Below are 12595 nucleotides of genomic sequence, written 5' to 3'. Positions count from 1 at the left end.
GCCATGACTTCCAGATCCTGCCTCTGCTTCTGCTGAATTCCCATCCTAGTGAGGTGGGGGGACCACACCAAGTCTTTTACAGGGTCTCCACTGCATCTCTTACAGCCTTTTGCTGCTGATTTGTTAAACAAAAGGTCTGCACATTTTGTTTCCTGAATCTGATGGAACAACAAGGCTAAAGAGGAAGCTGAATTTAGAAGCAGGGTGATCAGCTGGGGTTGTTTTCCGATTCTGCAGCCACCAGTTCCCCTGGATCTGATGGGAGTAGCCCCAGCCTGCCCAGTAATGGAGCCCACATCTATATTTTTGTCAAAGCTGTGGTGAGCACTTCCCCTTTGCTGCCTGGCCCAGCTGTGGGGAGTTCAGTGGAACCCGGCTGCCTTCGCCCCCTGCCCACAGGGGACACGTGTGTCCTTTTTCCAGTCGTCACCCGCCCCACACACAGCCCCACAGCCCACGGCTGGAGCAGACTGAACTTTCCAAAGGGGTGCAGAGGTAAGACAGAGCCTCCCCTCCTGACTCCTACACCCCATGCTGGGCAGGGGCTGCTCTGCAGTCCCAGCCTTGGTGCTGCTGCACCCATCTGTGCACACATCTGCTCCTTGGTGAAACCTTCCCCTCCCATCTTCTACCCCTTTTCCTCTTGGCTAGAGTTTCCCTCCTTTCCTAAGGGTTTTTTTGGTGTTAAAAACCAGCTTTGGAGCTAAGAAGCAGCTAAGAAACCCCATCCCACATCAGCCCTGACGCCCATCCCACCGCCCTGCTTCACGGTGACACCCGATGTTGTGACATACCACCTGCAGCAGGGACAGGTATCCCAAGCCCACGTTGTCGAAGTTGACCTTGACGTTGACCCATCTGACCTCGTTGGTGTAGAGCAGGGCCATGCAGTCGCTCTTGTTGTTGACGTAGTCGATGTTGAAGAGCTCCCCCGTGGTGGTGTTGACACACCTGTAGTACTTGCCTGCGAACAGGTTCACCCCCATGATGCTGAAGATCAGCCAGAAGATGAGGCAGACCAGCAGGACGTTCATGATGGAGGGGATGGCACCCACCAGGGCGTTCACCACCACCTGCAAGGACAGAAAAGACCTTGGAGGACCTGCATGGGACCTTCATGTTCCCATGCCCAGCCTTGCCCTCCCCAGCAGCACTGAGTGAGGTCAGACTGGACCAGAGGTACTCTAGCATGGATCCCACCAGTCTGGAGCCCCTGAAAACCAGCTGGGATGTGCGTGATGTTGAGGGCTGTCATGTCCCTGTCAGGGCCAGCAGCACACGGGGACACACTCACCCTCATGCCCTCAAAGCGGGACAGAGCACGCAGGGGTCGCAGAGCCCTCAGTGTCCGCAGGGATTTGATGGCTCCCAGCTCGGAGTATCCCAGCCAGTTTGCTGTCAGGCTGACCAGGGACACCTGGAAGGAGCAGCCCAAGTGATCAGCAGCACCTCAGGTGGAAACACAGCTGCAACTCCTGCCCTTTGCTCTCTCCCCAGTCCCTCAGGCTGTGGTCATCCTCTAGCCCTGGGACACAGACACTGAGTCCTTGGGGTCCCTGATGGCCAGACACCTCAAGGGTCACAGAATCCCAGGATGGTTTGGGTTGGAAGGGACCTTAAAGCCCATCCAGTCTCATCCCCTGCCATGGCAGGGACACCTCCCACTGTCCCAGGGTGCTCCAAGCCCTGTCCAACCTGACTTTGGACACTTCCAGGGATCCAGGGGCAGGATGACACCTCTTGAGTGTGAGGGCAGAATTGATGTGGGGCACAGAGAGGACAGATTGCTCTGTCATGGACCATTTGGGAGACCTGCGTCCCTTCACAGCTCTGCTGGGCCTGGTGAAATTGCAGGGACTGTTCTTGGCTTGGGTGTAAAACAGAAGGGTGTGAAAGGTTCCTGCAACTAGGAATGAAGTGTTTCTTCCTGTGGGGGACCATTATTCTAAGTATTGCTACAAGCCCTCATTCCACAGCCACCCCCTTATCCTCTAAAATACAATCTGGGTTCATTTACAGCAGCCCCTAATGCCCCAAGGCCCCTGGCTTGGCCCTGCTCATCACATACATCCACGATGAGGAAATCCAGCCAGCACCAGGCATTGGTGAAGTACACCTTGAAGCCATAGGCCACCCACTTGAGCAGCATCTCGATGACAAAGATGTAGGAGAAGACCTTGTCTGCATATTCCAGGATGGTGCGGATCACCTTGCGCTGCTCGATGTAGATGTCCTCGAAAGCCTGCAAGGGGCACGGAGCTCTGTGACAGTCACATCTTCCATGGGACTCCTTAGAGCTCTGTGACAGTCCCATCCTTCCATGGGACCTGTGGCATCCCAGAGCACACCCTTTCTGGCATCTCCCTGCCTTCCAGGGGGGGAGATGCCTCTCCCTCCCATGGACACACAGCCCAGAAGCTGCTCAATCATCCAGGGATGCAAACCTCGGAGGATTGCTGGGACCTGAGCTTTGCTTCTCATCCAGGTTCAGAGGAACAAAAGGTGCCCTGATCCCAGCCTTCATCCCAGCCCTGCTTCCCAGGGCTCAGGAAGCTGGGAGCCTAAGGATGGCTGGTCCATGAGGACCTGATCCACGTGGGGTCCAGTCCCTGTTGGCTTTGTGGGGCTGGACCCAAAGCAGAGCTTCACTGAAGCCAAGGTGCAGCTGCATCCAACTCCCAGGTGTCTCAGCTCAAGGCCCAGGACACCAACCCACACCCTGGGATGCTCTGGGAGGTTTGAAAATGCCCTGAGGAATTTGGGGAGTGCCACACCCACGTGTTGAGTGAGCACTCGGAGGTAGGGGTGTGGTGACCAGGTGCTGCACAGCTGGGGAAGCACAGCTTTCAATTCCTGCACCAGCTACAACCTCAGACATCCCCAAACCACCTCAGAGCGAGCTGCAGACATGTAAAGTGTGTCTGAAAAGCCCCTCAGTCCCTATGTTCTCCTTTCCTCTCTCTTCACCTCCAAACCTGCACAGAAATTTGTATTTCCTGGGTTAAATCCAGCCCAAACACTCAAAGAAGAGCACCAGGCCAACACTGATAATGAATTAGGTTGATTTAACAGAACACCCAGGTTCTGAGAGGGGACACCAGGCACTGATGGAGATGCTGAATAGCAAAATAAAAACCATGAACTGTTTGTCAAGCATCTCCTGACAGCTGCTGCTGCTGAAATGAGGAACCACAGGAAACTCAATAAATGGTTCAGATGGTTCAGAGTTGGCATTAAGAGCAGCAGTGGGGGCTGTAGGCAGTGGCATCCCCTCGAGCCATGGACCACAGCCTGTGGGTGATGGTCCAGGACTGCTGGGGAGGGCGACCAAGGCTCCTGGACTATGTTAGAGCTGAGCCAAATGGGGTTTGAACTCAAACATCTGCCCACAGCTGGATTGTTTGGCACAGGAGATGCCCAGAGCCAGGGCTGTCTCCTCCCTGGGCTCCCCCAGGCTGGGAAGCTGCTGCAGGGCCCCTGCCCTGGGGCAGGGGAAGGTGGCACCTACCAGTGCCCCACTGCTGAGGAGGATCATGAAGACGATGAAGGTCTCGAACCAGTCGTGCTCCACTATGCGGAAGCAGGTTTTCCTGAGGTTCCACCAAGTCTTCCCCTTCTCACTGGTGATGTCCACGTAGAGGCAGGGGAACCTCTTCACACAGCCTGGGGACACAGGGTGGGGGTCACTCCTGGCCAGGGTGTTCCCACTATTCCCAGTTTTGTTGGCATTTTAAACCCTCCCTGGTAGAAGCTGGAACAGGATCCTGCTGGGTTTAGGTGGGTGCACGAGGGGAGCTCCATGGGGATCATCTCTGGGGTGGTACAGGAGGATTTGGGGCTGACCTCAGGGAGCCTGGGTGTCCCTGGGGGTCCCTGTGCTGCAAGAGCTGGTTGGCCATGGTCCCTCCAGCCTCATTTCCCCTCTCCACACCCATCTCTCCTGTCCCCAGGGTGTCCAGCCCTGCTCTGCCCCTCACCTTCAGTGAAACACTCCTCGGGCTCGTTGCTCTCCTCAGCCTCCTCTGCCACCTCCTCCTCCTCGGGCGCGGGGGGTTTGTAATCCACCGTGCTGCACACGGACGAGGCGTTGTCGCTGCACAGCGGGTTCTGCAGAGGGACAGCCACTCAGGCCAGCCTCCTGGCCTCGGGCTGCCTCCAGCCATGCTCCTCGTGCCCCAGAGTGCCCAGGCAGGACTCCTGGGTGGTGGGACCCCCTTGTTTGGGGGATGCTCCGAGTCCCCCTCCCATGGACACACAGCTGTTGAATCATCCAGGGATGCAAATCTTGGAGGACTGTTGGGACCTGAGCTTTGCTTCTCATCCAGGTTCAGAGGAACGGAAGGTGCCCTGATCCCAGCCTTCCTCCCAGCACAGCAGCTCCATCTCCCACCCACCTGTGCCACCACCTCGGGCTGATTTTCTCACTGCCTCCTCCTCCTCTGTCCCCATCCAAGCCTTGCTCTGCCAACCCCCCTCGGTGCAGAAACCCAAGCAGCCTCTCCTCTCTCCTCCCTCTGCTCGGCTGCAGGGCCCTCAGCCCGAGGCTCAGCCCAGTTCCAAACCTGCATCCCAAATGCCTCTCTCCAGCCCCATCCTGCTCCAGAGCTCAGCTTGGCTGCCTTCCCAGACACCACTCAGCAAGGCCACAGGGGCTGATAACAAGAGACAGCCTTGGCAAGCCCCCGGGACTCTTTTCCTCTGGGTTTTTTTTGGCTTTCTGAGAAGCCCTCGTGCAACACTTGAGGAAGGAGCAGATCCCCAGCCCTGCCTATCCTGCCCTGGAGCAGCAGGAACCAGAGGGTCCAGGATGGGTATTTCCAGCACAGGAAGGTGTTGGCTTACATGGAAGGAGATAATCCTCTCCTCAGGCTGCTCCTGCTTTTGGTAATCCATAAAGGAGCTGCTCCATCCTCCAAAACCCAGGGAAAAGGCCCTGGGGTAAACTGAGGCACCATCACTGCCCACAGCTTTAGGGGCCACAGCCACATCTCTGTGAGAAGACGTGGCTGTGGGGACCTTTGGGGACAGGCAGGAGAGGACACAGCAGCAGGGCTGGCACCAGCTCTCAGCTGGTGGCTCTCAAGGACCACTGGGACCACCCTCAGCCTGGGGGGAGGGACAGGAGGGCCAGAGGGATTTGGGAGGCTCAGCATGGAGCCGGGCAAGCTGTGACCCCAGAGAAGGACACACAGGAGCCGTCTGCCTGCGGGACAGCCTTAGAAAGGGTCAGGGTGGGGACAAACCAGTGCAGCTGCCCTGAAGAGGTGGGGGAAGGTCCAAAAGGGCCTTGGGTGGCTCAGGGAGCCCAGGAGATCTGTGGGTGGAGCTCAGGGCAGGTTCTGCTGGGTGGGGACAGGGATAAAACCCATCCCTGGGGGCTCCTGAGCCCTCCCACACCTGGCACCAGCAGGTTTGGAGGGCAATTCCCATCCCACACCTGGCACAGCTTCTCCAGCCTGCCTGGGGCTGTCCCACCCTGACTCACCCCACAACCCCAAAATCCACAGCCCTGAGAATCACAGAATTGTTCAGGTTGGAAAAGCCTTCTGAGAGCATTGAGTCCAGCACTGCCAAGGCCACCACTGACCATGTCCCCAAGTGCCACATGCACAGGGTGTGTCTGTCTGAAATTTCCCTCATTCTTTGCCTCCCGATCGTTGTGAAAAGACAAAAATTGGGACCACTGTAGCCATGATATTTTATGAAAAATCCTTTCCTAGGATTTTTCCTGTCCTGAGGAGCTGAGAGCCTCAGGAAAGGAATGTAAACAATAACTATCTGCTGCTGTGACATGCAACAGGTGCATCTTCCACTGGTCCATGTGGATTGTTTTCAATTAGTGACCAGTCACAGCCACCTGTGCCAAGGCTGTGAGCAGTCACAAGATTTTGTTATGCATTCTATTCTATTCTTGTTCTTTGTAGCCTTCTGATCTTTCTGCTCTCTCTGTTCTTTTTGTATAGTTTTAATGTAGTATTTCAATATAATATAATAACATAATAAATCAGCCTTCTGAGAAACATGGAGTCAAGCCTCGTGTCCCCACACTTGGAGCATCCACTGCAACAGATCACCGGGGAAAAGAAAGATCCTGTTCTGAAATCTGGGTCAGACCAGTCCACCAAGGCACAGGTGTGTTTGCTCACCCCACGGAGCACTGCACCCGAGAAGGGACACTGTGCTCTCCTTCACCTGCATCGTTTCACAACACTGCTCCTGGAATTTTCCCACCTCCCAGCTTGGCTGGACTTTCCCTCTGGAATGACCTTTTGGTGGTCCCCACGAATTAGACCCTTCCTTTACTGCACATCAGCCACCGTGACAGATGGACTGAGATGGGAGACCCCTCTCCCTCAAGGACTGAGACAGGAGACCCCTGTATGGAAAAGCTCCTCCTTTCTTCCCCAAGGACTGAGGCTGAAACCCCTATTGCAGGTGGGGGAAGGTGTGTGTGTGTGGAGGCCAGCTGATATTTGCTGACCACTGGACCAAGAAGAAAATCGTTCTCGCCTGCTGCTGATAGACTTTTTGTACCCTTTTTCAACAGACTATTCTTCAGTACATTTGATTCCATTTCGAAATATGTCCCCTTCCCCCCCCAAAAAAATACTGTAATAGAGGTTAGAGCTGACCAGTATCTCCAAGATCTCCCCTGATGTGAGCACAACAGGCTCCATCGACTGGACTTCAAAGGACTTCGTCATTCCACGTCTGGTAGCTATACATGTCCTTTCTTTTCCTCCCCTCCTTTTTCTTATTCTTTCCCTTTTCTTCATTCCCCTTCTCCCTAACACATTTTGCTGTGGTCATTCAATAAAGGTACATTTGTTTTTGATTATCACTGCAAAACCCCCTTGTTGTGTTGGTGTTTTACACCCTGAGATCAATAAAATGGACCATCACGAATCTCATCCTCGAGGACAGATCATGACACGGGGCTTTTAAACCCCTCCAGGGATGGGGACTCCCTGTGCCAGGGCTGGACATCCCTTTCAGTGAAGAATTTTTCCCTAATCTCCAATCCAACCTGCCCTGGCCCAGCCTGAGGCCGTTCCCTCTGCTCCTGTCCCTGTTCCTGGAGCACAGCCCAACCCCCCCGGCTGTCCCCTCCTGTCAGGAGCTGTGCAGAGCCACAAGGGCCCCCTGAGCCTCCTTTTCTCCAGGCTGAGCCCCGTCCCAGCTCCCTCAGCCCCACTGACAACACCCCTGTGCTGCAGCAGAGCCAGGAGCATCTCAGGACACATCTCCCTGCCCAGCAGGGCGGGATCCCCGTGGGAGAAGCCCCTGGAGGAGCCCTGAGCCCTGCACGGATTCTGCAGAGCCACTCAGGTGGGAGACAAGCGGGTGCATCAAACACAGGGGCTCTGCCCAGGCAGGGGGAATGATGGGCTGAAATTTATCATGAAATCACAAATTATTTGGGCTGGTAAGAGTCTCAAAGACCATGTAATTCCACCCCCTGCCATGGCAGGAACACCTCCCACTGTCCCGGTGGCTCCGAGCCCCGTCCAGGCTGGCAGCTCCTCCCTGCTCTGAACTGCGAAGAAAAACCAACCACGAGACTCAGAATTGTAGCTGCGATGATCCTGTCCCCGCCACTTCCCCGAAAAAGAGCTTTTCCTCGGGAAGGAGCTGCTCGGGAGGTGGGGAGGATTTACCGGGGGCCGGGGCCTGGCGGAGCGAGCTCTGCGCGGGGCTCTGGCTCCCTCTGGAGCTGATCCGGCTCTGAGTGCTCCCGGCACAGCGCAGGGCTCCCCCTTCAGCGCCCGAGTGCTAAATTAAATAATTGTCCTTTCACATTGTCAACACGGGCTAGGAGAGCTGGGGGAGCTCACCTGGAGAAAGGGAGGGAGCTCAGAGCCCTTTCCAGGCACTGAAGGGGCTCCAGGAGAGCTGGAGAGGGACAAGGGATGGAGGGACAGGGCACAGGGAATGGCTCCCACTGCCAGAGGGCAGGGATGGATGGGATCTTGGACATGAGGAATTGTTCCCTGTGAGGGTGGGCAGGCCCTGGCACAGGGTGCCCAGAGCAGCTGGGGCTGCCCCTGGATCCCTGGCAGTGCCCAAGGCCAGGCTGGACACTGGGGTTGGGAGCAACCTGGGACAGTGGAAGGTGTCCCTGCCATGGCAGGGGGTGGAATTACATGGTCTTTGAGACTCTCACCAACCCAAACTGTGATTTCATGATGGATTGCAGCCCATCATTCCCCCTGCCTGGGCAGGGCCCCTGTTTTTGCTGCACCCTCTTGGCTCCCACCTGAGTCAGCTTTGACTGGATTTAGGCACCAAACCCAACAGCCCCGACGGGCTGAACTGGTATTTACTGGTTGAGAGGTGCCCTTTCCCTTTGCTGAGCTCAGAGTTTTCCCATGCAGTGTTTGGAGTAGGTGCTCTCTGCTGAACACCTAAAGCCTGCTCTCCTAAAGCCCAGAGCCTAAATCTCTGCTAAATCTCACCTAAATCTCTGCTCTCCTAAAGCCCAGGACTGTGCCAGGACAGGTCCCATGGCTGCACCCCAAGGTTTTCCCACCTGCTGGGAAGCACTTTGGGGTGACAGGGAGCTGAGGTCCACGGGGACCCCCTGTGTCCTCTCCCATTGTGTCCAGGCTGGCATTGGCATCACCTCTGCAGTGTGCCCAGTGTGCTGGGCACTGCTGCTGTGGGACTGGGGTTGGGGTAGGAAAAGTCTGGGGGAAATGCCAGCTCTCCTGGTGGCAACCCTGAGGGGACTGAGAGCAGCAACCCCCCCAGCCCATTCCCTTGACCAAGGTGCTCCACAGAATTTTGTTCCCTCTGTAGGGCTTGGCAGGGGCAGGAGCCAGCCCCACCTTTCCTCCTGTCCCCCTCTGCACCCCAAATGCTAAAATCTCCCTGTTGCCCCAGATAACACTAAATAATCATGATTGTCCCCTCTCCTTGCCCCATGTTGTGCCAAGCCAGGTCCCTGTCACCGTGCAGAGCTGTGAGGAGCCTGCAGGAGGGAGAGAGGTGAGAGGCTCTGCAGTTTTGGGAGCTCTGATTAATTTCCAGCCTTTCCTGGGCTCCCTGTGCAGTCCCATCCAGATGCCTCCTGGACCTGGCAGGGCTGGTTGGGATGGAGCTTTCCAGAGTTCCCTCAGCTCCTGGAAACACTTTTGCCAACCAGTCACGACAAATCCCTGCTCAGAGCTGTTCTATTGTCCAGACAAAGCCCTTCCCAGGCTGATGCACCTGCTCCTGTCCCCCTCAGCACCTCCAGCTGCCCTGTGTCCCCAGGACCTTGGATTGAGCAGTAATTTCTCACCACACTATCACCCTTTTATGTCCACTTGGATCTTCCCAAGTTTCTTGTCCCCCTGCCACCCTCCCAGTGGACCCCAGCAGTCCCCTGGAGAGCAGGCTCAGCTGTGTCAGCTTTGGATCCCCCACCCCTTGCTTCATGTTCACCCCTGCTAAGCTCCTCCATCTGGTCTGGGCCCCCCCAGGCTGATGCTTCCCGAGGCATTAGCAGTGGATCCGATGATAGTGCCATCAGCAGATTTCCTGGCATCGGGTTCCTCTGGGACGTCTTTAACCCCAAACGGGCGCTGTGACCCTTGCACTGCCCCTGTGCTGCCCTCTGGCATGAGCAATAACCCCCCAAACCAGCCAAAGCCCTGCTTGGACCCTCCCCTCCCACTCCAGATTACACTGGGAAATGCCAGATTGGAAAATGCCAAGTTTGGCCTGTGCCACGCCCTGTGGGAAAGCTGAAAGTGACCCAAACCAACATCACTCCTTGGGCAGCACAGCAAGAACGGGCCAGTCCCAGTTCTGGGGTGAAACCCTTGCCTTCCACCCGCCTTGCTGACCTTGGTGGTGTCCTCGGTGTCAGACTGGGTGCTGGTCTCCTCGTAGAGGTCGGACTCCTCAGAGGCGATGGGGACCTGCACCGTCAGGTTGGGGTTGTTGATGAAGTTCATGTGGTCCAGCTCATCCATGAAGATGTGCTCCTTGCCCGTGATGCCATCCAGGTACCCTGACTTGGGCTCCAGGGCCGTGTCCACGTGGTTGAGCACGGAGTTGTCCCTCTTGCTGGGGTCCTGCTCCTCCTCCGGTGCCACCTTCTTGCCCTTCCAGAGGCGGCGCAGCAGCGCCAGCAGCGCGGCCTTGGCGAGGGCCACGCCGCGCGTGATGCGGCCGATGGCGATCTGCAGGTTGTTCAGCTCCCCGTCGTCATCCGATGCCGCCAGGCTGTCGGCGCTGAAGGAGCTCAGCAGCAGAGCCAGGAACAGGTTCAGCACCTGGGGGAACAAAGCAAACGCCGGCCCTGAGCTCCAGCACCTCAGGATTTCCCTCTGGAGCTGCAGGGATCGCTGGTGGCTGTGGAGGAGCCCCTTCACTGAGCACCTCATGGGCTCTGCCCTGCTCTCACCAGCTCTGGGGCCTGCAGAGATGCCAGTCCCAGCTCCTGGAGGGCATGGACATGCTCCTCCTCAAACTCCCTGGGCTCTGATGCCTTCCACCTCACCCTGGGCTCCCACAGCCCTGCAGATCCCTCTGCAAGTGATGTTAGTCATGGTTTCAGTTCCTCTCAAGCTCTGCTGTGGATCTGTGTGTCCCTTCCTTTGGTCTCTTGGGGCTCCAGGAATCCCATGGGGGACTCCCCAAGCCTCTGGGGCTTCTCCCTGCCACCCCCAGGGAGGCAACTCAGCTCTTGTGGCTGCCCCTGGATCCCTGGCAGTGTCCAAAGCCAGGCTGGATGGGACCTGGAGCAGCCTGGGGTAGTGGAAGGTGTCCCTGCCCGAGTCACAGGGTGGGGCTGAGTGCTCTTGAATGTCCCTTCCAACCCAAACCAGTCTGGGACTCCATGGTTCTGTGATTATGTCCCTTCTCCCCAGAATGAAACCTCCTGCTTGTCCTCTCAGCTCTTCCTCTCCTCTTCCCTGGCTTTGGTATCCCAGACTCCCAGCAAGCTCCTGAGGGTCTCCCACACCCTGGGGCCATGGAGGAGCCTGGACTTGGCTGTGACCCCATCCCTGTGTCCTGGACACTGCTCTGCTCCATCAAAGCCATGTTTCACCCCAGCGCGAGCCAGCAAATGCTCTGTGTAACTCCAGGCATGGGCTCGTGTGCTTCCTCTTCTACTTCACCATCCCAAAACGTGACTGGAGCCCACCACAGCCTCTCCTGGCACAGCTGGGGCTGCTGCCTGCCAGGAGCAGCTCGGGAGCAGAGGGGTGGGATGGGCTCAGCAGGGACGGAGCCGGCCCACAGCTGTCGGTGTTTGTGCCGAGCCGCGCGGTGCCAGCAGCGCATCTGAGACGGGAATTAGCTGCTATCCAAGGACACTGCTGTTTTCACATGGCTCATGCCATGTGCCTTAAACCACGTCTTTAAATAAATCCCCGCGGGCCCAGCAGGCGAATGCCCCCGTGAAGTACCAGTTACAGTTAATGGGCGCCGCTGGCTTTGTTGGACAGGACTCCGTTACCTTGTCACCCGACTGACTTCCTCCCTTTTCCCTGAATAACCCCAAAGGAAATGCTCAAAGTGTCATTAAGAGCAAAGGACGGGTCACCTTCTTCCTGCGTGAGAAACACACACCTCCCTGCACGGGGAGCCTTGGGAGCCTCTGGGATGGGCTCCAGGCTCGGAAATACCTGAGGCGCTGCCAGGAGAGCCTGGCAGAGAGGAGGAGGAGGGCACAGAGGGCTCTGGCCGTGTTTGTGCTCCGTGTTTCTCTGCTGGTCTGTAAATGGAGCCAGTGCAAGAGCTGTAGAGCTGCCCCAAGGGCTGGGGTGCACCTTTGGGAGGGGACAATGGCACCTCTGGGATAGGGACAATGGCACCTCTGGGATGGGGACAATGGCACCTCGGGGAGGGCTGTCACTGACCCCCCTCCCCCCCAGCTGAAATTGTGCTGCCCCTTTTTCTTCTGCCCTGGAGAGGTGGGTGGACTGTGCTGCTCCAAAAATGAGCTCCAGAACAGGAAAGCTCCCAGAGCCCCTTTTGGGAGGGCTCTGCAGGGAGCCCCAGCTGGGATTCCCAGTCCAAACTCCTGCACTCCCTGCAGAAGCTCTGGACAGGCTCCTGCTCCTTACAGGGGCCCTTGTGGGTGATTTTCAGCCTGGCCCAGCCTTACCATCCCCTGGGAAGGTGCCATCACAAGCCTCTGCTGGCTGTTGGGAGATGGGCAGCGCGGGGGGCTCGGGGCTGCTCCCCTCCTCTGCCCAGCACCGCCCTGGGCAGGGTCTGCAGCCAGGGACTCTGCTTTCAAAGCCCCAGACCCCTGGCATGAGCTAGAGAAGCCAAGAGGCACCCAAATCCCAACTTTCTGCCCTCAAAGTGGGACACTCCAAGCTGACCCGAGCCGGGGGCTGCTCTGGGTTTCTCCCCGGGCTCCTTTCAGAGCCTCCCGGGGGACAGGGGTCAGCAGCTCCCGGGGGCAGATAGTTTTTCAAAGCAAATTCCAAAGGGATTACACAACCCCGGCAAGTAATTGGAGCGAGCCGGCGCTTCCCTCCCCTGTCCTGCTCCTCAAGAAGGGAGAGCAGGGCCCACGCAGGCTGCAAAACAAGCTCCAGAGCTGCCAGCGATGGGGTTACCAAGTTTAGAAAGGATTTCACGCTCGCCT

At 57.3% G+C, this 12595-nt stretch overlaps 1 protein-coding gene across 1 annotated transcript in view; it reads right to left on the bottom strand.

Moving 5' to 3' along the window:
• The window catches only part of SCN4A (sodium voltage-gated channel alpha subunit 4), a 35209-nt gene that overhangs the window by 7203 nt on the left and 15411 nt on the right, over positions 1-12595 (bottom strand). The window contains exons 15-20 of the mRNA XM_064400090.1: positions 9831-10262; positions 3978-4107; positions 3509-3663; positions 2069-2242; positions 1295-1417; positions 795-1073 (exon numbers count right to left, since the gene is read on the bottom strand). Of these exons, the coding sequence (XP_064256160.1) occupies positions 795-1073; positions 1295-1417; positions 2069-2242; positions 3509-3663; positions 3978-4107; positions 9831-10262 (1293 nt within the window). The remainder of the gene's footprint in view (positions 1-794; positions 1074-1294; positions 1418-2068; positions 2243-3508; positions 3664-3977; positions 4108-9830; positions 10263-12595) is intronic.

This window comes from Passer domesticus, chromosome 27 (genome assembly GCF_036417665.1).
Source record: "Passer domesticus isolate bPasDom1 chromosome 27, bPasDom1.hap1, whole genome shotgun sequence".
NCBI classification, from domain to species: Eukaryota; Metazoa; Chordata; class Aves; order Passeriformes; family Passeridae; genus Passer; species Passer domesticus.
This window is presented reverse-complemented; position numbering and strand designations above follow the sequence as displayed.